The 20464-nt window shown below is 39.2% G+C and overlaps 1 protein-coding gene across 3 annotated transcripts in view; it reads left to right on the top strand.

The window, feature by feature from the left end:
* Window positions 1-20464, top strand: part of PIWIL2 (piwi like RNA-mediated gene silencing 2) — a 72107-nt gene that overhangs the window by 24119 nt on the left and 27524 nt on the right. For all 3 annotated transcript variants that reach the window (XM_043870646.1, XM_043870648.1, XM_043870645.1), the window contains 10 exons: window positions 7153-7341; window positions 7954-8038; window positions 8727-8816; window positions 10255-10395; window positions 13083-13196; window positions 14468-14656; window positions 16823-16924; window positions 17506-17622; window positions 18215-18303; window positions 19167-19272. In XM_043870646.1, coding sequence (XP_043726581.1) covers window positions 7153-7341; window positions 7954-8038; window positions 8727-8816; window positions 10255-10395; window positions 13083-13196; window positions 14468-14656; window positions 16823-16924; window positions 17506-17622; window positions 18215-18303; window positions 19167-19272 — 1222 coding nt within the window. The remainder of the gene's footprint in view (window positions 1-7152; window positions 7342-7953; window positions 8039-8726; window positions 8817-10254; window positions 10396-13082; window positions 13197-14467; window positions 14657-16822; window positions 16925-17505; window positions 17623-18214; window positions 18304-19166; window positions 19273-20464) is intronic.

Below are 20464 nucleotides of genomic sequence, written 5' to 3'. Positions count from 1 at the left end.
TGGAGTGGGTTGCCATTCTCTTCTTCAGGGGGTCTTCCTGACCCAGGGGTTAAGCCCACGTCTCTTATGCCTCTTGCAATGGCAACCGGGTTTTTTACCACTAGCACCACCTGGGAACCCCTTAATCAGCTATACCCAGATACAAAATAAAAAGTTAAAAAAAAAGTCTACACTTTGATGAATTTTGACATATTTTTCTATCTATGAAACATTATAATGAAAAAAAATGAACATATTCATTGCCCTCTCAAAATTTGCCCATGTTTCTCTGAAACCTCTTCCCACTTTTATTATTCCTTTGCCCCATGGGCAGTGAACACTGATCTTCTCTGTGTCACTTGAGGTTCGTTTGCTTTTTCTACAATTTTATAAAAATAGAATTGTATAGTATATAACTTTTTTATTTTTGGCTGTGCCACGTAGCTTGTGGGATCTTGGTTCCCCAACCAGGATTTAAACCCAGGCACTCAGCCATGAGAGTGTGGAGTCTTAACCATTGGACTGCCAGGGAAATCCCAGTATATTCTTAGTTGTAGATGTGTGTATCAAAAGTTTGTTCTTTTTCATTGCTCAGTGATATTCTTTTGTATGAATATACCACAGTTTTTAAAGTCTACTCACCTGTTGTTTCCACTTGTTGGCTGTTACACATGAAGTTGCTGTAAATACTAGGGTACAAGTCTTTCCGTGGACACATACTCTGATTTCTGTTAGTTAGGTAATACTTGGGAAGTAAAATGGTGGGTCAAATAATAGGTGTACATTTAGCTTTCTAAGAAACTGTTTTCCAAAGTTTCTGTACCATTTTATGTTCCCACCAGCAAATATATGAGATTTCTGTTTGTTCCACATTCTCGCCAACACTTGATACAGTCAGTTTTTTATTTATTTATTTGTTTTTATTTTATTTATTTATTTTTTCCCCTACCCCGGACTCCTTTTTTTATTTATTTATTTATTTTTTTTTACAGTCAGTTTTTTAATATTAGAAATTCTGATCAGTACATAGTAGTACCTTGTTGTGGTTTTATTTCTTTTTATGGTGAGAACATTTAAGATCCTGTGTTTAATTTTAATGCTTTCTAAGGGTTTTTAAAATTTTTTATTTTATATTGGAGTATAGCTGATTAACAATGTTGTGTTAATTTCAGGCAAACAGCAGAGTGATTCAGTTATACATGTATCTATTCCTTTTCAGTTTCTTTTCCCATTTAAGGTTATTACAGAATATCATTGTGGGTTTTAATTTGCATTTCCCTAGATGATGTTGAGCATCTTTTCCTGTGCTTATTTGTCATTCATTTATCTATTTTGATGAAATGTCTATTCAGAGTTTTCACCAGCTTTTTTGTTTTCTTTTCATGGAGTGTGTTAAGAATTCTGATGAGTGAGAAATATAAGCCCTTTATCAAGATACATGATCTGCAAACTTTTTCTCTTAGTCTGTGGCTTATCTTTTCATTTTTATTAATGGAGTCTTGTAAGTATTAAACATTTTTAATTTGACTGTCTATTATTAGTTTTTTTCTTTGATGGATTGTGTTTTTTTTTTCAAATCTAATAAATTGTTCCCTAACTCAGAGTCATAAAGATTTTCTGTGTTATTTTAGGTGGCTTTATTGTTTCACTGTTATGTTTAGGTCTGTGATCCAGTTTGAGTTAACTTTTGTGAAGAATATGAGGTAGTGGTCTAAATTCATTTTGTTGCATGTAAGTCATAACACTGACTCTTAAAAAACACTGTCCTTTCTTGATTTAACTTGACACCTCTATCATAAATATGTAAGTTTATTGCTGCCTTTCTTTCTCTTATAGTTTAAAGATGTAAACTTCCCTCTGACCATTGCATTAACTATAACTCATGATTTTTAGATATTTGTTTTGTGCTTTCTTTCAGTTTGAGTTACTTCCTAATTTCTCTTGTACTGCCTTCTTTGAATTATTTAGAGGTTGCAGTTTAATTTCCAGATATTTGAGTACTTCCTATTCTGTTTTTGTTTTCTAGTCTTATACTTTACTATACAAAGTAAAAAAACATACTTTGTATTATTTCAGGTGTTTTAATTTTATTGAGACTTGTTTTATGGCCTAGTATAGAATCTGTCCTGGGAGTTCCTTTTGTAGTTGAAAAGGATATATATGCATTCTGCTGTTTTGGGGTGGACTGTTTTATGTACTCAGTTCAGTTGGTTTACTAATGTTGTTCAAGTCTTCTGTATCTTTCCTAATTTTCTATTTGTGATATCAAAGACAGGAATATTGAAATCTTTTCAAGTTTAATCCTTTAAACTTTGTCAATTTTTTCTTCAGATATTTGCCTTTGGCTACACATACATCTATACTTACAATAAATGTACATATTTATAATCACTGTATCTTACTGATGAATTAACTCTTACCATTGTGAAATGTGCCTTTTCATCGCTAGTAAATATCGCCTTAAAGTCTCTTCTGTCTGATGTTAGTGTAGCCAATCTAGCTTTTTTATGGTTACTGTTTGGTATGTATTTTCTGTTCTTCTATTTTCAACCTGTTTATGTCTTTGATTATTAATAAAATGTATATCTTGTAAACAGCCTATATCTAGATTTTTTTTTTTTTTACCCAATCTGACAATCTGCTTTTGGATTGGCCTGTTTAATACATTTATATTAAGTCTTAGTATTTATATTGTTGACTATATGTCTGCCATTTGCTGTTTGTTTTCTGTATGTCTCAGGTCTTTTTCTTTCCCCTCCATTTTTTCTTTACTGCCTTCTTTTGTGTTAAATATTTTTTAGTGTACCATTTAAGTTCCTCTGTCAACTGTGTGTGTGTCTATGTGTGTTTGTTCTATGTATTTCAGTATCTTTCACATATCACAATCTATTTTACATTAATGCATACTTAATTCCAGTAAAATATAGAAATTTTGCTCCAGCATAGTTCCATATTTCTCTCCTCTTTATGAATAAATACCCAGAGACACAAACTGGATATATGTTATAAACTCAGCAGTACAATCTTTTAGTTATTGCTTTAAACAGTCTTACAGTAAACAACCTTACAATTTTTTTAAGACATGAAGAAAAACTATATTCATATAATCACTTTATATTTACCTCCATATAGATCATTGCCAACATTCTTCCTTCCTGTGGCTCCAAGTTGCCATCTGGTATTGTTTTCTTATGCTGAGGGATGAAAGATTTGTCTTCTAGTATTTCCTGTAGAGCAGAGTCTTCCAGGAACATGATCTCTTAGTTTTTATTTACCTGGGAATGATTTTATCTTTCATTTTTTTAAATCAGCTTTATTGAGATTTAACTGTATACCATACAGTTCATTTGTTTAAAAGATAACATTAATGGCTTTTAGTATATTCATTATGCACCCATCACTACAATCAATTTTAGAACATTTCCATTACAATCAAAAGAAACCCTTCACCCCTTATCCATTACCCACCCTACCCACTGTCAAATTCCTCTCCCTAGTTCTAGGCAACCACTAACCTACTTTCTGTGTCTATAGATTTACCTGTTCTGGACATTTCATATATATATGGAATCATACAGTGTATGGTCCTTTGTGACTTGTTTCTTCATTTTCACTTTTGAAAAGCAGTGTTGGGAATTCCCTGCTATTCCAGTGTTTAAAACTCCATGCTGTCACTGCCAAGGGCCCAGGTTTGATCCCTGGTTGGGGAACTAAAATCCCAGAAGCTGTGAGGCGCGGCTAAAAAGAAAAAGAAAAATGGTTTCCCAGGATACAGTTTTCTTGCTAGTTTTCTATCCTTTGAGTATGTCATTACACTGCCTTCTGGTCTCCATAGTTTGAGACGAAAAGTAGGTTTTTAACTATATTGTTGTTCTCCTGTGTATGATGCATCACTTTTCTCTTACTGTTGTCAAGATATTCTCTTTGGCTTTGGGTTTGTCCATGTGTAGGTGTGGTACTTACTGTGTTTATCATACTTGAGATTCATTGAAGTTATGGATTTATAAGTTATGATTTTCATCAAATTTGGGAAGTTTTAGACTGCTGTGTCTTTTAATATTTGTTTTTACTCTCTTGTCCTCCTCCTGGCACTCTCATTTCTAGGTTGGGATCTTGATATTCTCTCACAGGATTTTGTGTCATTTGTGTTTAATATCTTTCTCTGTCTTCTTTGCATTGAGCAGTTTCTATTACTCTATGTTGTAGGCTATTATCCTGCCATCTCAGATCTGCTTGTGAGTTCATCTTAATCAGTGTTTCATTTTCATTATTGTTTGCAACTCTACAGTTTCTTCTCCCCTCTCCCCTCCCTCCTCTCCCCTCCCTCTCTTCCTCTCTCTTCCCCTTCTCTCTCCCTCACTCTCTTCTTTCTCCTTTTTTGTGCTATTTATTTTACAGTTTCTATTTCTCTATTGAAACTATTCCTTATTTGTGGATTTGTCGTCATATTTTCTGTTAGTTGTCTGAACGTATTTTTAATAATAGAAGGGCTTTCCTGGTGGCACAGATAATAAAGAATCTGCCTGCAATGCAGGCTACCCAGGTTTGATCCCTGGGTTGGGATAATCCCCTGGAGAAGGGCATGGCAACCCACTCTAGTATTCTTGCCTGGAGAATCTCCATGGAGAGAGGAGCCTGGTGGACTACAGTCCATAGGGTCACACAGAGTCGGACACGACTGAAGTGACTGAGCAGCAGCAGCATGTTAATAGAGAAGAATTGCTGACGTCTTCATACTGCCATAATGAGAAGCCTTTTTTTTTAATTTCAGTTTTTATTATTGAGGTATAATTAATGTGCCATAAAATTAGCCCCTTCTAAGTGAGTAATTCCCTGGTTTTTCAGTTCAGTTCAGTTGCTCAGTCGTGTCCAACTCATTACGACCCCATGGAGCACAGTACGCCAGGCCTCCCTGCCCATCACCAATTTTCTTGGAGTTTACTCAAACTCATGTCCATTGAGTCGGTGATGCCATCCAACCATCTCATCTTCTGTCGTCCCCTTCTCCTCCTGCCTTCAGTCTTTCCCAGAATTAGGGTCTTTTCAAATAAGTCAGTTCTTCGCATCAGGTGCCCAAAGTATTGGAGATTCAGCTTCAACATCAGTCCTTCCAATGAACACTCAGGACTGATCTCCTTTAGGATGGACTGGTTGGATCTCCTTGCAGTCCAAGGGACTCTCAAGAGTCTTCTCCAACACCACAGTTCAAAAGCATCAATTCTTTAGCACTTGCCCTTCTTTATATTCCAACTCTCACATCCATACATGACTACTGGAAAAACCATAGGCTTGACTAAATGGACCTTTGTTGGCAAAGTAATGTTTCTGCTTTTTAATATGCTGTCTAGGTTGGTCATAACTTTTCTTTCAAGGAGTAAGTGTCTTTTAATTTTATGGCTGCAGTCACCATCTGCAGTGATTTTGGAGCCCCCCAAAAAAGTCAGCCACTGTTTCCACTGTTTACCCATCTGTTTGCCATGAAGTGATGGGACTGGATGCCATGATCTTAGTTTTCTGAATGTTGAGCTTTAAGCCAACTTTTTCACTCTCCTCTTTCACTTTCATCAAGAGACTCTTTAGTTCCTCTTCACTTTCTGCCATAAGGGTGGTGTCATCTGCATATCTGAGTTTATTGACATTTCTCCCGGCAATCTTGATTCCAGCTTGTGCTTCTTCCAGCCCAGCGTTTCTCATGATGTACTCTGCATATAAGTTAAATAAGCAGGGTGACAATATACAGCCTTGACGTACTCCTTTCCCGATCTGGAACCAGTCTGTTGTTCCATGTCCAGTTCTAACTGTTTCTTCCTGACCTGCATACAGATTTCTCAAGAGATAGGTCAGGTGGTCTGGTATTCACTTATAGGAAATCTCTCTCAAGGATACAGGTTTAAGTATAGAAGAATCTTTGTAAAAGATGTTCAGTCAGTTATTTGTAAGAGTGAAACAATATAACTACTACTTAAAAAGTAAAAGACCAGTGAATTAATGTACCCTCCACTTAGTAAAGTAGTGTTATGTAGCCATTAACATAGTTGAAGAGTTTGATTTAAAAATATTTTTTAAAAATAGTTGTATTGTTGAATAAAGCTTTGTAAATAGGAAGCAAAAATTCATGAAATGAGCTGTGATAAAATCTCTAATCTTATTTCAAAACACAGTGTTATGCTGTAAGTGCTTTACATGAATAAAGTCTTGGAGTTCTGTCAGCAACAGTGAGTTAGGCAGTTTGTTCTGACTCCACTTTGACACAAGGAAGCTGAAGCACAAGGTCAAGTGACTTGCTCAGTCTCATATGTTGGTAAGGGGCAGAGCCAAGATTTGAACCGAGGTTTTGGATCCAGGGTCTGTAGTCAGTGTGAACTATTTCAAGTTTCTGATGGTTTTTCATCACTTAACTGCAGCAAGTTCAGCAGGATGCTAATCACCTAGAATGGTGATAGTTGTTCAAGGAGCGAAAAGGGAAAAGGCAGGGAGGAGTCTGGGTTTATTAGTAAATTGTATGTGAATGAAACTCAACATGTTCCTCTTTCTGTAGCAGTCTGATGTGGTAATGTATGCTGTGAACCTCTAGAAAGGGGTTATAATATGAAGAATGGACTCAATTTTTTTGATTGTAGAACCTTTTTCACCCCCTCAAGACTTCTCACGGGACCAGTGTTCCTAAGGAGTATACTCTGGTGACACTGGCCCACAGAAGAGTCCATGCTCTCACCCACAAGGAAATTGGTGTCTGGTCCCTGTCTGTCGTCAGCCTCCACTGATCATCTTCGATGACCTTTTTTCACCTCTTTGCCTTGCAAGTGTGGTCCTCCAACAGTTGTAATTTCTTCCTTCAGCTAGTGAGGGAAAATATAGTTTTAAGAATGTTCTGTTGTTTCTGTGTAGACTGCCTTCTAATAATGATGATACAGATCATTTTGATGATTAGGGTACCTTATTTTAGGACTGTAGTGGATTTTATCAATTTTTTAGTTTTTATCTTTTTACTCTTTTTGGGGGGCATTGTTTAAAAGAGATGAGAGTTCTGTCTCCTAAAAGAGACAGCTGGAGCCTTCTGGTGCTAGGTGTTGGCAGTTGGAACCCTCAAGTGCTCACAGGCATCCCATGTCCCTTTCATGTTGCTCTGTGTATACCCCGTATGATCTAGAGGTCTTTTGTCTCTTTCCCAAGGCACACCATGTACTTGCACAACAAAGAAAGCTTCCAGGATGAGTGCACTAAGCTTCTGGTGGGCAGCATTGTTATAACCCGGTACAACAATCGCACCTATCGTATCGATGATGTGGACTGGAACAAGACTCCGAAAGACAGCTTCACCATGTCTGATGGGAAGGAGATTACATTCTTGGAATACTACAGGTAGAGGAAGGAGACTGGGCTTGGGTCTGCGGGTTGGGGTGTAGTCTATCGTTCTCCAGTAAGAGTGGCATGTAGCAGGACATGTCAAAAGTAATTGGATTGGTAATGCACCCAAGACTGACGAGTTTGTTTGTGGGATTTGACCTGAATTTGCTACCCTTACAGTTTTATTTCCTTTAGTACTTTTTGTAAGTTATTTCATAAATTAATCTCAGGGCTTTAAAATTATGTTTCCTTTTCTGTTTTGGTTTGAAGTCTGGTTGGAGAGATTAAATTCAAGTCATTAATCATTTGACTGTCATTTTGCCTTTCTAGTTACCTAAGCCCTTTGGCCTGATGCAGTTTTTTATTTTGATTTTTTTGTTTGTTGGCCTGATTCAGTTTTTAAAGAATTTCTTTCCTGGGCTGTTATCCTGTTTCCTCTCTATTTAATTGCAACATTAACTTGAGCCTGCTTTTTCCAGTTATGAATGTAGTCTGGTCAGAGTTTCGGATGGATCTTTGACAAGGGTATAATACAAATTGTATGCCTCAGTCCTGGTTAATGCTCAGACTGTGTTGCAGTAAGAGTGGCGTTGCTGACCGTTTTTTCCTGCCTCTGTTCTGCTCTAGCAAGAACTATGGGATCACAGTCAAGGAAGAGGACCAGCCGCTGCTGATCCACAGGCCCAGTGAGAGACAGAACAACCAAGGGATGGTGAGTGCTGCTGCTGGTGCGTGTCAGCTGGTGCTGCCTGCCAGCTTCTCTACCCGTCAGCCACTGGGGGCCATGAGGCGTGGTCGCAGTGTGGTTAGGGGAGCCGTGCCTTCTTTGTCTGTCTCCTGTAGCCAGAGGTACTCTTTCAGTCCCCTCAGTGAGGAACTAAACATCCAAAGAATGAGTTAGGTTAAGGAATGAGGAGAATTGACTGCTAAAGAAGATTGAAACACCGGGTCCATTAGGGAAGCTGGAGACATTTTAACAGGGTTAGGGACCAGGGAAAAGTACCTTGACACCTAATTCCTCTGTCTTCAGAGTGCAGACTGAAGATCAAAACAGGTTAAGATGAGACAGAGGCACCAGCTTGATAGGATATATTGTGTGATGTACACCTACTTACTTGGAGGCCCAAGTGAAAAGGTAGTTTTAGTTTTTCTAGTTTTCCCTCTACTTTTGACAATTTGAATATTTTTTTCTTTACCTAGTGCAACAGCCAGTTGTAACCCAAGCGAGAAAAGGATAAAACACTGGTTGTGTTTCCTGCCCTCTTCTCTGGGGTCTTGTGTTCCTAAGAGTGCCTGTTATACCCCTGTGGGACCAGTTTGGGCCTGCCAAAGTCTTATACCAGTCAGAGGAACAGGATGTTCTTTGACTGCCTTGCTTTCCCTCTGTTCTCTCCTCCAAGTTGCTAAAAAGCGAAATCCTGCTGCTCCCTGAGCTTTCCTTCATGACTGGAATCCCTGAGAAGATGAAGAAGGACTTCAGAGCCATGAAGGTGAGAAGGGCCTGCTTTGAACCGAAGACCATTTTGATAGAGATATGGGTTGCATTGGGCCCGATTTGCATCGCCACCTGGGCAGGTTCATTTTTCCTCTCCATAAGCGTGATCTGTGTCTCTTCCCACACACTGTGAAAGCGCCTGTCAGAGCTTTCTTTGGAATGTTGTTGTAATAGTAGAATGACTGGATTATAAGGTAAAAGGATACAAATAGTTCTAATCTGATGCATGACTGTAGGCTGCTCATGTGACCACAAATGACGTTCTTTGAGAGCACTGAATTTTTCTAAGGTATTCTGTAAGCCTTCAGCTTATTTGAAGGGATGGAGGAGATAATGTAGCAAAAAGTCAGCAAGTTGGAGGAAGAAATTAGAGGATAGAAGTTCATGCTGCGGTGCTTGGGTGTCCTGGAGGTCTCACGTAGGGCACAGTGTTCTGGAAGTAGCTGGGAGTCAGAGGTGTGCGCAGCAGCATGGGTCCAGACCCTGAGGGCTCCACTCCCACACTGTCTGCTTGGGTCTTTCCACCCACGTGCTGCCCTGCCGCCTCTGTCTCAGTCCTTGTCTGCCCCAGTTTTGGACCCCTGGGCCCGTCTCAGAGGCCATGAATTGTTTTAGTAGCATCGTAAAGAGCCACAGTGAGCTCCTTTAAGAGCTCTTTCACGTTTACCTTCTGACCCTTCTGCTCTCAGTATGTAGGTCAGGGCTCTTCCTTATAGCTCCAGTTACTGACTTTATGGTCACAGAGCTATCTGTGTAGTCCCATAGACTCACCGCCCTAATGACTGCCATGCAGTTCATCAGTTCCAGAAGCTAAAGAAAGAACTCACTTACACGATTCTGAATCTTCATCCCATTAGATGTTCATTCAACAATAAATATTTAGAAAACACCTATTATGGGTCACACCCTGGACCAAACAAGTGTTTTATAGTGACATTAAGTGACTAGTATCATATGACATGAAGTATAAGACTAGATGTATTTTATGTTTGCCTGCGTGCCTGGCATAGGGTGTTTTCCTGCCCCAATGTTAAATAGGTATAGTCAAGTCCCCTTGCATGGCTTTGAGAAAGAGAATAAGATTTGGATGTCATGAGAAAGAAACAGTGACAGTTTTAAATACTTACTTTAAGTATGTATGTGTATGTATATGTGTAACTGAATCACTTTGCTCTACAGCAGAAATTAACACAACATTGTAAATCAACTATACTTCAAGTTAAAAAAATTCTTACTTTTATGGCTAAAATTTTAACCTTATACTTCATTCACTTTCATGAGCTATTATAATAAAGTCCTTGGAGACACTTTAAAATTTCTACAGATTTCAGTGGGAAAAAGGTGTTTCTATGGAAATGTTTTCTACATTGGGGTTTCTTTAATCTCATACTGGAAAAGTAATAGCTTAGTATCTCCATTTTGATTCTGTTCAGGATTTGACCCAGCAGATCAACCTGAGCCCCAGACAGCACCGTAGTGCTTTGGAATGCTTGCTACAGAGAATTTGGAAGAATGAGACAGCTAACAGTGAACTGACACGTTGGGGACTCTATCTGCAGAAGGATGTACATAAGGTAAACTGGAAGATATGATGGTAGGAAATAGCATTAACAAAGAATTTAGAGCTTTCTGAGACTAGGTGATAACTTCCTATCTTGTCTTTTACAGTTTTTGCTTTATTATTATACTTTTTCTTTGGTCCTAGTCACAATATTTGAATTTCCTTGACTTAATTTGCTATTAGCTCTTACAGATTTTCCTCTGTATTTCCTGAGATCTGAGTTGTTAATTTCCAGTCAAGCAAAAAGAATATTGATCCTCAAAATTTACCTCATTTTTAGTTTTCCAGCCCAAATTATTCTTAAAGTCTTTTTCTCCCCCCATTGCAAGTTTTTCTTTCCCAATGATTAACTTGTGTTTCTTTGAATACACTACTGTTGTTGTTTCCATCGGCATAAAGTCTCAGACTTGTGCATTTTAATTTTCACGTGGCCCTTTCTGCCTGCAGTTTGTCTGAGTCCACTCCATTGTATTTTATGCAGCAGGAGACATAATGCAGGGGCGGCATGAGGTGGGGAAGTCCTTGACTTTGAACCTCAGTTCTGCCTCTTGCCTTGTTGGTTACTTGAAACAAATTGCTTAGAATCTCATAGTTTCTTTATCTATTAAGTAAAGATGATATTGAGTTAACAGAATTACATGGTAAAATCGTTAGCATAATATTTGACACATAGCACATGTTCAGTAAATACTAGCTTTTATTGCTTTCTTACTTTTCTCTCTAGGTTATACCTAAAATACTAATAATTAATTCTATCTTTTGTTCTCTTTCACTCTGAATTGACTCCTTGTTAAAAAAATTTTTTTTTAATATTTATTTTATTTTTTGGCTGTGGTGGATCTTTGTGGCTGCGCGCAGGCTTTCTCTGGTTGCAGCGAGCGGGGACCACTCTTTGTTGTGGTGCGCAGGCTTCTCCTCACAGTGGCTTCTCTTGTTGCAGGGCATGGGCTCTAGAGCATGCAGGCTTTAGTACTTGGAGCACATGGGCTCGCTGTTTGGGGTGCCCAGGTTTAGGTACCCCCAAGCATGTGGGATCTTCCCAGACCAGGGATCAAACCACCGTCCCTTGCATTGCCAGGCAGATTCTTAACCATTGGACCACAGAGGAAGTCCCGAAATTGTTTTTCTTTTTGTTTTTTTTTTTTTAACAAAAGTAGTGGAACGTCAATAAGGAAAATGTGGATATAGAAAATGTAAAGAAGGAAATAAAAATATCAATAGTTTCATCGCCCAAAGATAATATCTTAGTGGTTTATTTTAGGCACATTAAAAAGACAGTATTCTTTTCATTATATTTTATTTCCATAAACTTTTTTTCCTGTGAGTGTGAATCTTTTCTTACAAAATTGTGCTTATACTATATATGGTTTTGTGTCTTCTTTTTCATTTATTATTGTATCTTGAACATGTGTTCATGTTGTTAAATATTATTTGAAGATGTAGAGAACTTAAACCAAAGAAGAAAAATGTTTATCCATAGTCATGCTATATCAGAATACCTGTAACCACTGTTAACATTTTGGTATATAACCTTTAGTGTTTTTGGTCTGTGTGTATGTGCATGCACATACTCACATGTGGTATGTATTTAAGTGGTTTCCTCTTTTTTTATTCAGTTTATTTGTAATGTCTTTTCATTTAATATTTTTCTGAATATTTTAATGGATAACAGATAATTCATTTTACTAATAATTTCTTATTCTTTTACATTCAAATTGAATTTAACATTTTCCTATGAAAATGAATCTGTGAACATCCTTATAATTATATCTTAGCACATGATGTTCATTTTCACAGATTTATGGAAGGGAAATTGCTAGGTCAGTGGACATACATATTTATGTTTCTAGTATTTTTTGTTATTTTGCCCTCCAGACAGTTTCAGCAGTTTTTTCCTTTCATAAGCAAAGATGAGTCTGACTCCTTTGCTGTTTGGTTACTAAGTTGTGTCCGACTCTTTCATGAACCCGTGGACTGTAGCTCTCCAGTCTCCTCTGTCCATGGTATTTCCCAGCAAGAATACTGGAGTGGGTTGCCATTTCTTTTTCCAGGGGATCTTCTTCACTCATTCTTCAATTCAGTTTTTATAATGTATATGTTGCTGTTTATTTTTTGCAAAAACAGGAAAAAAAGTGCACTTAGAAAGTGATTGTAATGGTCACAAAATATCCATCGTATAGATATATCATCAATTTAGTTACCTTGTTACTTTTGGGTATTTAGATCTGATTTATTTATTATTCTTCACTTTAATTTGGTCTTTCATTATATGAATTTTTTTTCCTGTTTTTCTTTTGTATGAAGTTTAATAGTAGTTTATGCTCAGTCTTATTATGGCATTTTCTCTTTAATTTTCTACTTAAATTTTTCTAAATATTATTTTCCTGTTCACCTTGAGTTTATAGGCATTTTACCTTCATTCTGTGGTTCTAAAAACACAATGTTCACAATGTTTTCTGATCCCTTTCTTGGGGACCATGTTGGGAGCTTCAGTAATTAAAAGGCAGTGCCTATTAAAACTGTGTGTATTCAGAGTTTTATTGACATGGATTTTTAACTGCTAACAGTTGCATTTTTCTACCGTTTTCAGAAGTTATGACAGGAACAGGTGTATATAGTAGAGTAGACCAGGCCTCTGGACATTTTTCTAACTAATGTTTGCAGATGGTTCATGTCATAGGCACTTTATTTTCTGTTTAGATTGAAGGACGTGTTCTGCCAATGGAAAGAATTAACTTAAGAAATACGTCATTTATCACATCTCCAGAACTAAACTGGGTTAAGGAAGTAACCAGAGACCTTTCCATCTTGACTGTAAGTGATTTGTGAGGTGGTAAAGAGAGGGCCAGTATTCCTAGAAATGTGAGGAAGCAGAAATTATTTAGTGTCCTCTTTTTGAGAGGAAGTACCAACTGAATTCCCATGGAATTACTTACTAAACTAAGGTCCTTCAAACAAGAGCAAATTGATGAGTTGTTAGAGGTAAGCCCTTTGCTTGACCATAGATTCAGGACAAAGAAATAAATTGCTATGGTAATTCATACAGTGCCAGCCTATTGCCAACTGTTCTTCGTTCTTCCTTCTTCCTTTCTCTTTCCTTCCTCTTTTCCCCTACAGTTTCCATGAAAGAAGTAAAATTAAAACAGTTTCCCACCAAGGCAACTAAAGAAAAAAATGGTATATAATTATTTTAAAATCTTTTTTGCTAACCTGGTTGCTATGGCCATGCATAAAGTATACATACTTTGTTTCAAAAATGTCTTTTGGCAATATATTTAAATAAAAGGTACACTTCTGTATATCAGTTCAGTTCAGTCGCTCAGTCTTGTCCGACTCTTTTCGACCCCATGAATCGCAGCACGCCAGGCCTCCCTGTCCATCACCAACTCCCGGAGTTTACCCAAACTCATGCCCATCAAGTCGGTGATGCCATCCAGTCATCTCATCCTCTGTCATCCCCTTCTCCTTCTGCCCCCAATCCCTCCCAGCATCAGGGTCTTTTCCAATGAGTCAACTCTTCGCATGAGGTGGCCAAAGTATTGGAGTTTCAGCTTCAGCATCAGTCCTCCCAATGATATATATAGTTTTGATTAATTTTCACAAATTGAGTAATCAATACTGAGGGTTAAGAAGCAGAACTTTACCAGTGCCCCTGAAGCTACCCTCCATGATCCTAATTACTACTACTTGTCACCCTTACATAGTCCCAAAATGCCCACTTTTCTGACCTCTAACAGCATTGAATTTTTTAAAGCTGTGTTTGTACGTAACATACACATGGAACCATACTTTATATATTCTTTCACATCTGCCTTCCTTTCTTCAACCTTGCTTGATGAATTTCTCCATATCATTAAGTATAGTTATAGAGCTTCCATTCTCATTGCTGCATAGTATTCCATTGTGAGCCTGCCACAATGTACTTATCACAGACATCTACATTAGTAATTGGCATTAGATAAGACAGGACTGAAGCAGAAAGAGTGAAAAGCAGTTTGTTCTTTGGAGTAACATCTCCTGAAATGATGTTGGAGTGTCAGAGATGTCATGGGAAGTACTAAAAAATAGCTTGTGGTTGTTCCTAGGTCCCCATGCATTTCTGGGCACTGTTTTACCCGAAGAGAGCAATGGATCAAGCCCGAGACCTGGTGAACATGTTGGAGAAGATAGCTAGCCCCATGGGCATGCGTATGAGCCCACCAGCCTGGGTGGAACTGAAGGATGACCGCATAGAGACCTATGTCAGAACCATTCAGTCCATGCTGGGGGTTGAGGTATAACTTCACTTGAGTAAAGTTTCCGGACGCCCATTTTGAAATACTTGAGTACTCGATTTTATCTCGCCGTGGTCGCCGGCCTGCTGTCGATGGTGTCCGGGAGCCTGCGTCTCACTCGCACGCACGTGGAGCTCGGAGTTAACGGTCGTCTTCGTCCCTTCCGTCCTGTGTTGCGCTCTCTCTCTCGTGTTCTGTTCTCGTGTCATCGACCGAGAGAATAGCTGACTGGACTTGGGTGTGTTATCTTTATAGCACATGTCGTGCACAGAAAGCAGTTTCCTGGGCCAGGTGCTGTCTTGCACGACTCAGTGCTGAGATGTCACAGTCTGGTCTGGCTTAAGATCCAAATTGCCCCGGTGATGAACTTGGCAGGGGCTTGTTCCTGATGGCCGAGCGGCACCACTAGAGCTGAGCAGGCCGTGGTATTCACAGCTTGTAGTTCAGGCCTTCAGTTCTTATCTGTGCATAAAGCAAAGGAAGGAGATTAAGGAGGGAGCAAAAGCAGGCAAAGAATTTTGGTGATAACTGGTCCTTGAAGAGTCAGTTCACGTGAGATCAATACTAGAATTAGGCTATGTTTGCATCATGACTTTCTCTTGATCCACCGCTCTGGGTGTATCGTCTGTAGCAGCACACTCCTGTTTTCCCTTTCTTTGTATTTTCTTGCTGACTTTCTATGCTGCTTACTCTGCAGTGGCCTCCCCTGGACCTGATAAATTCTGCCTTGCTTTCAGAAGAAAAGTCCAACTTAGCACCTCAGCTCTCCCATCTCATGACTTGGCATGTTCCTTTTATGAGAGTACACTGCCAACAATCTTCATGGATATTGACATGGATATGAGTTACATTCCTAATGTAACTTGGTCTTACTTGGTCATATTAGTCTTACTATCTGTCATCTTTAGGGCATTCTGTTTCATTTTTCTCTTTGTTTCAGGGTCATAAATCAGATGTCTACCGGAGTGAAGTGAGCTAGGAGGGGACTCTAGTGAATAAAGGGAGTAAACCCCATGACTGCAGATAACAGCCCAGCATTGTCAAATTTACTTTTAATTTGTTTTTCAATAGAAGCCAAAAATCTAGATTTGCACATGTGTGTATCTACCTATGTTTAAATGTTAATGTAAAAAAGACTTGTGACTCATTATAGAGACTAAAAAACCACATCCGTTTCTTAGATCCAGCCCACAGGCTCACAGTGTACAGCCCTTGTTCTCTGTGACTTTGGAAGTTCTTTGATATGATTTGCTGGAATGTGTTTCCTCTGAAAGATCTTAATTTAAAACTAATCTGGTTTGGAATAGTATACTGTTGATTTCTGATTCTGGCATAAAAGGTTGGCAAATTTATTTTACTTCTGTGCCGCCTTCCTTTATTCAGATTTTGAAAGAGCCTCTTTTTTTCCTCTCTTACTTTAATTTTTTTCAATTTTTTAAACCACACTGCACGGCATGTGGTACCTTAGTTCCCCAGCCAGGGATCAAACCCAAGCCCCCTGCAGTGGAAGCGTGGAGTCTTAACCATTGGACTGCCAGGGATGTCAGATCCTTTGTTTTAGTATCAGATCTCTTAAGTAGTGAGAGGTAGAAGATACTGATATAAGATAATCTGCTGGCAGTATTTTTCTCTCTCCTAATCAGAGAGTTAGGAAGATCTTCTTATGGATTTGGCAGTGACTTCATTTCCTCTGCATTTGACTCCGAATCCTTTCTTCTGGTATTATGTTCCCTATTTCCTAGTTAAAGTTCTGTGGCATTAATGTCATAAGGCACTTAGTTTACTAAAGAGAGTGGCAAAAAAAAAAAAATTGTCGGGAATTAGAAACATCAACTAATAAGAAACCCTTTCATATTTTTAAGTCTGGTCTTTTGCAGGCATCTTAAGTCTCCTAATGAGTAAGTCAGGTAATCAGGATCAGCTGTAGATAATTTGACATAGCATGTTATATAGCTAAGCAAAGAAGCCTGGAACCCAACAAATGTGAACCCAAAGGTCCATTCACAGACCTTTGTCTGTGTTGGAATGTCCACATCTTTGTTTCAGCCCCCACTATACACTAAAGGTCCTCTGGCTTTCCAGACTCTTGAACTGCCCTGACTAGAACCCTGTCAGGGTCCCCTCAGAGTTCCAAAGCCTGACTTATATATACTTTATCTCCTCAAGGGGAAGATACAGATGGTTGTTTGCATCATCATGGGAACACGGGACGATCTCTATGGGGCCATTAAAAAGCTGTGCTGTGTGCAGACTCCTGTGCCCTCACAGGTGAGTGAGGGCTGGGCGGGAGGCACAGATGGAAACTCTAGGCTGCCCCGAGGCTTGGAAAAGAGGGGTAAATGTGTTCAAAAAGACTGACGTTGACTGACGTCACTGTTAGAAGCCAGCGCGTGTAGACCCAGCTGGTGAAACTTCCCCTGTTAGAGTAGCCTGGCGAATAGCAGGCACTCTTTGTAAAGACTGCCCTCGTGTTCCCACATGAGCCCTTGGGCTTGTTCAGAGCCAAGCCACCAGGTTGTTTCACATGACTGGGTGCTGAGAGTACAGGCGTCCCTTTGAAAGGGAAAGCTGACTTCCTATGGAGATTAATTTTTTTTTCTCTGCATGAGATATTTTTGAAAGTTTTTATTGGCTGGTTTTTTTGGTTTTCATTTGCATTTTGTGTGCACATGTTTGTACACGCATGCCTGACTAGAGACCCAGTTAGTGTTAGAACTGTTAGTGCAAAGTAAATTACCTGCCAGCTGGAGTTTCTTGAGCAAATGTAGTATTTGCTTTAGAGTAGTTTACATTGTCCGAAAGGTTGCTAGTGTCCTCTTTGCCCATACCTTTTGGTCCCTCTATTACAGGTCATCAATGTCCGAACCATTGGTCAGCCCACCAGGCTTCGAAGTGTGGCCCAGAAAATTTTACTTCAGATTAACTGTAAATTGGGTGGTGAGCTCTGGGGAGTGGATATTCCTCTGGTGAGTGCTGCTGAGATATTTCTTTATTCAGTTCATCTCCCCAAACAGTCCTGCCTGGCTGTTTTCCTAATTTTCCTCCGAGAGTTTTCCATATTCTCATTGCCTAGTAATCAGAGTGGTTCATTCCTTGTTTTCGTATAGGCCAAAAGCTTAGACTGGTTTTCACATTTTTGAATGGTGAGAAAAATAAACATAAGACTTAATATCTCCAGACACAGGAAGATGATATGAAATTCAGATTTCACTGTCCTTAAATGCAGTTTTATTGGAACATAGCCTTACTCCTTTATGTACTACAACCTGTGGCTTCTTGTGTGTTGCAGTGGCAGAATTACATAGTTCCCCAGAGACGGTGTGGCTCACAAAGCCTAAGGTCTTTACTGATTAGCTCTTTATAGAAAGTCTGTCAATCCCAGATCTTGACAATCTCTGACTTTGTTCACAGTGTTTAAAAACGTCAGTTTGGTTGTACCCTTTCTCCCCCTCTCCCCAGAACTTAACTTTCATATGTTGCTTTGGGGTTCAGACAGCAATTCAAGGTGGGCTGACGGATTACTTGGATGTTGCGGTTTGTTTTTGCTTTCTGACCCAGAAACAGTTGATGGTGATTGGGATGGATGTTTACCACGACCCCAGCAGAGGCATGCGCTCTGTCGTTGGCTTCGTCGCAAGCATCAATCTGTGAGTGCCACTCCTGGCTCTGTCGTGTTTGGTTACCTCATTTTAACACCTAGTCTTACTGTAAAGCCATAAAATCTTTTGAGTATTCAATATTGTAGTAAAAGTATTCTAAAATCCTTCCTCCTCTCTCTTCCTATAATATTAATTTGTGCAATCCCTTGTCACACGTGTACGTTTCTTCCCTGGCTGCAGTGTAATCCCTTTCAGAATGGAGCCTGTGTCTTGGTGGTAGTGGATTTTTTTTCCCCCAGAAATGAGGGGTTTTGTTTGTTTTTTCTGATTATAAAAATGAAGCTTGCTCATGCAAAATCTCTGGAAATTGAGAAAGTGAAAATTCCTCATGGCTTATCTTTCATGAACCACCACCAAAGATTTGGCATATATATACTTTTAGGTTCTCTTTTATGTATATATTAACACTTCTAGGTAGCTGGTGGACACACACAAGTGGCATATTACTATATATACTGTTCCTCATTTTTTGTGTATTTAAACTATGTATTTTGGACATTTTCCCATATCAATATAAATAAATGTCCATTGTTTCTTTTTAGTTGCTGCATGGAATTTATTATATGCTACAGCACTATTTATTTAACTAGTCCTCTGTAGGTAGATATCTAGGTGTTTTTTTTTCCAATTAAAAGCAGTTTGGTAGCAAATATCCTTTATTCTGTAGCTGGTTTACATGTTTCTTTTCTCTGCATTAGCGTGTGATTTTACATGTAACATAAATGCATTTGCTGGATACTTGTGTGACTGATACATGGAGAAGCCTGTGTGTGCTGACATTCAGATGTAGTCCTTCCTCTGTAAATGTGTGTTCATCTTTTCTCTTTCTTCTCTCCCCACCTCTGCCCCAGCACCCTCACAAAATGGTATTCACGAGTGGTGTTCCAGATGCCTCATCAGGAGATTGTGGATAGCCTGAAGCTATGCCTGGTGGGCTCCTTAAAAAAGTTTTATGAGGTGAGGAGAACAGCAGTTTTAAAGTATCAGGGTTTTTAAGGACTGCCTTCCTGATCGTTTTAAGAGGAAGTCTGATTTAGTGGGGCTTCTCCAGTGGTTCAGCAAGTAAAGAATTCTGCAGTGCAGGAGACACAGGATATGCAGGTTTGAAGTGGATTCGATCTCTGGATGGAGAAGATTCCCATGGAGGAGGGCATACAGCCCACTCCAGTGTTCTTGCCTGGAGAATCCCATGGACAGAGGAGCCTGGTGGGCTACAGTGCAGAGAGTCACAAAGAGTTGGATACAACCGAAGTGACTGAGCACGCAGGCACTGGTTTAGAGAGAGGGATCCCAGGTCGAAGGTGAGTTTGCTAAAAAGACCACCAGCAGGCAGCTCAGAGGGACTGCGTGCTTCTACTTGTCGAGCAGCTTGAAGGGCTCAGTGCTTTGATTTGGTTTGGTAAGTAGTGATTATTTCCTGGCTTGTCGGCCTGTTGCCTGTAGATATAATCTTTAGGCCCTTATCAGAAAAGTCAGGGTAAATTTCAGTGATTAAAGCAGCTTATTAATTTTCTCAGCTTTTTATGGCTGTTATTAGGCGCTGGCTCTTTTCATTTAGGTTCAAGATCAGTGCCTCCCTGAAAATCACCCCTACAACTCCAAAGAATGCTGAGTGTGGAGAATTGCTGTCATTAAGCTGATACTGGGTCTGGGACAGTGAGCAAGCGAGGTACTGGGTTTTGCCTTGGCCAGTACATCAAAGGAAGCACTGATAAGTGGCTTTCATTTCTTAGGGGTCAGAGTTAGCCCTTTGCATAAAGATTAAACAGCAAGAAATCTAATAATTTCTCATGATTAAGGTCAATCTCTGGAACTCCACCTTGTTTCATTTCAGAGTAACATTTCCTACAGTATCCTTCAGATAGTTTGATACTGTTTCAATATTAGACATTGTGTAAACCAGAAGTTCAATTTCTGTCTCTGAAGAATTCCATATGATATGCCACTTTGTTACCAAGTTCTCCTGCACCTTCCTTCTTACTGCTGTTGTTTTCCTGCAAAGTTCTGTGTGTCTTTTAGGCCATAGCTTGAAGATCACTTCTGTGAAGCCTTTCTCATTTTTCCCGCTCTGTTCTATCCCTTGAAAGAAAGTGAAAGTGATTTAGTTGTGTCCAACTCTTTGTGACCCCATGGACTGTACAGTCCATGG

This window comes from Cervus elaphus, chromosome 16 (genome assembly GCF_910594005.1).
Source record: "Cervus elaphus chromosome 16, mCerEla1.1, whole genome shotgun sequence".
Lineage (NCBI taxonomy): Eukaryota > Metazoa > Chordata > Mammalia > Artiodactyla > Cervidae > Cervus > Cervus elaphus.
Note: the sequence above shows the minus strand (reverse complement) of the source record. Positions and strands in the feature narration are given on the sequence as shown.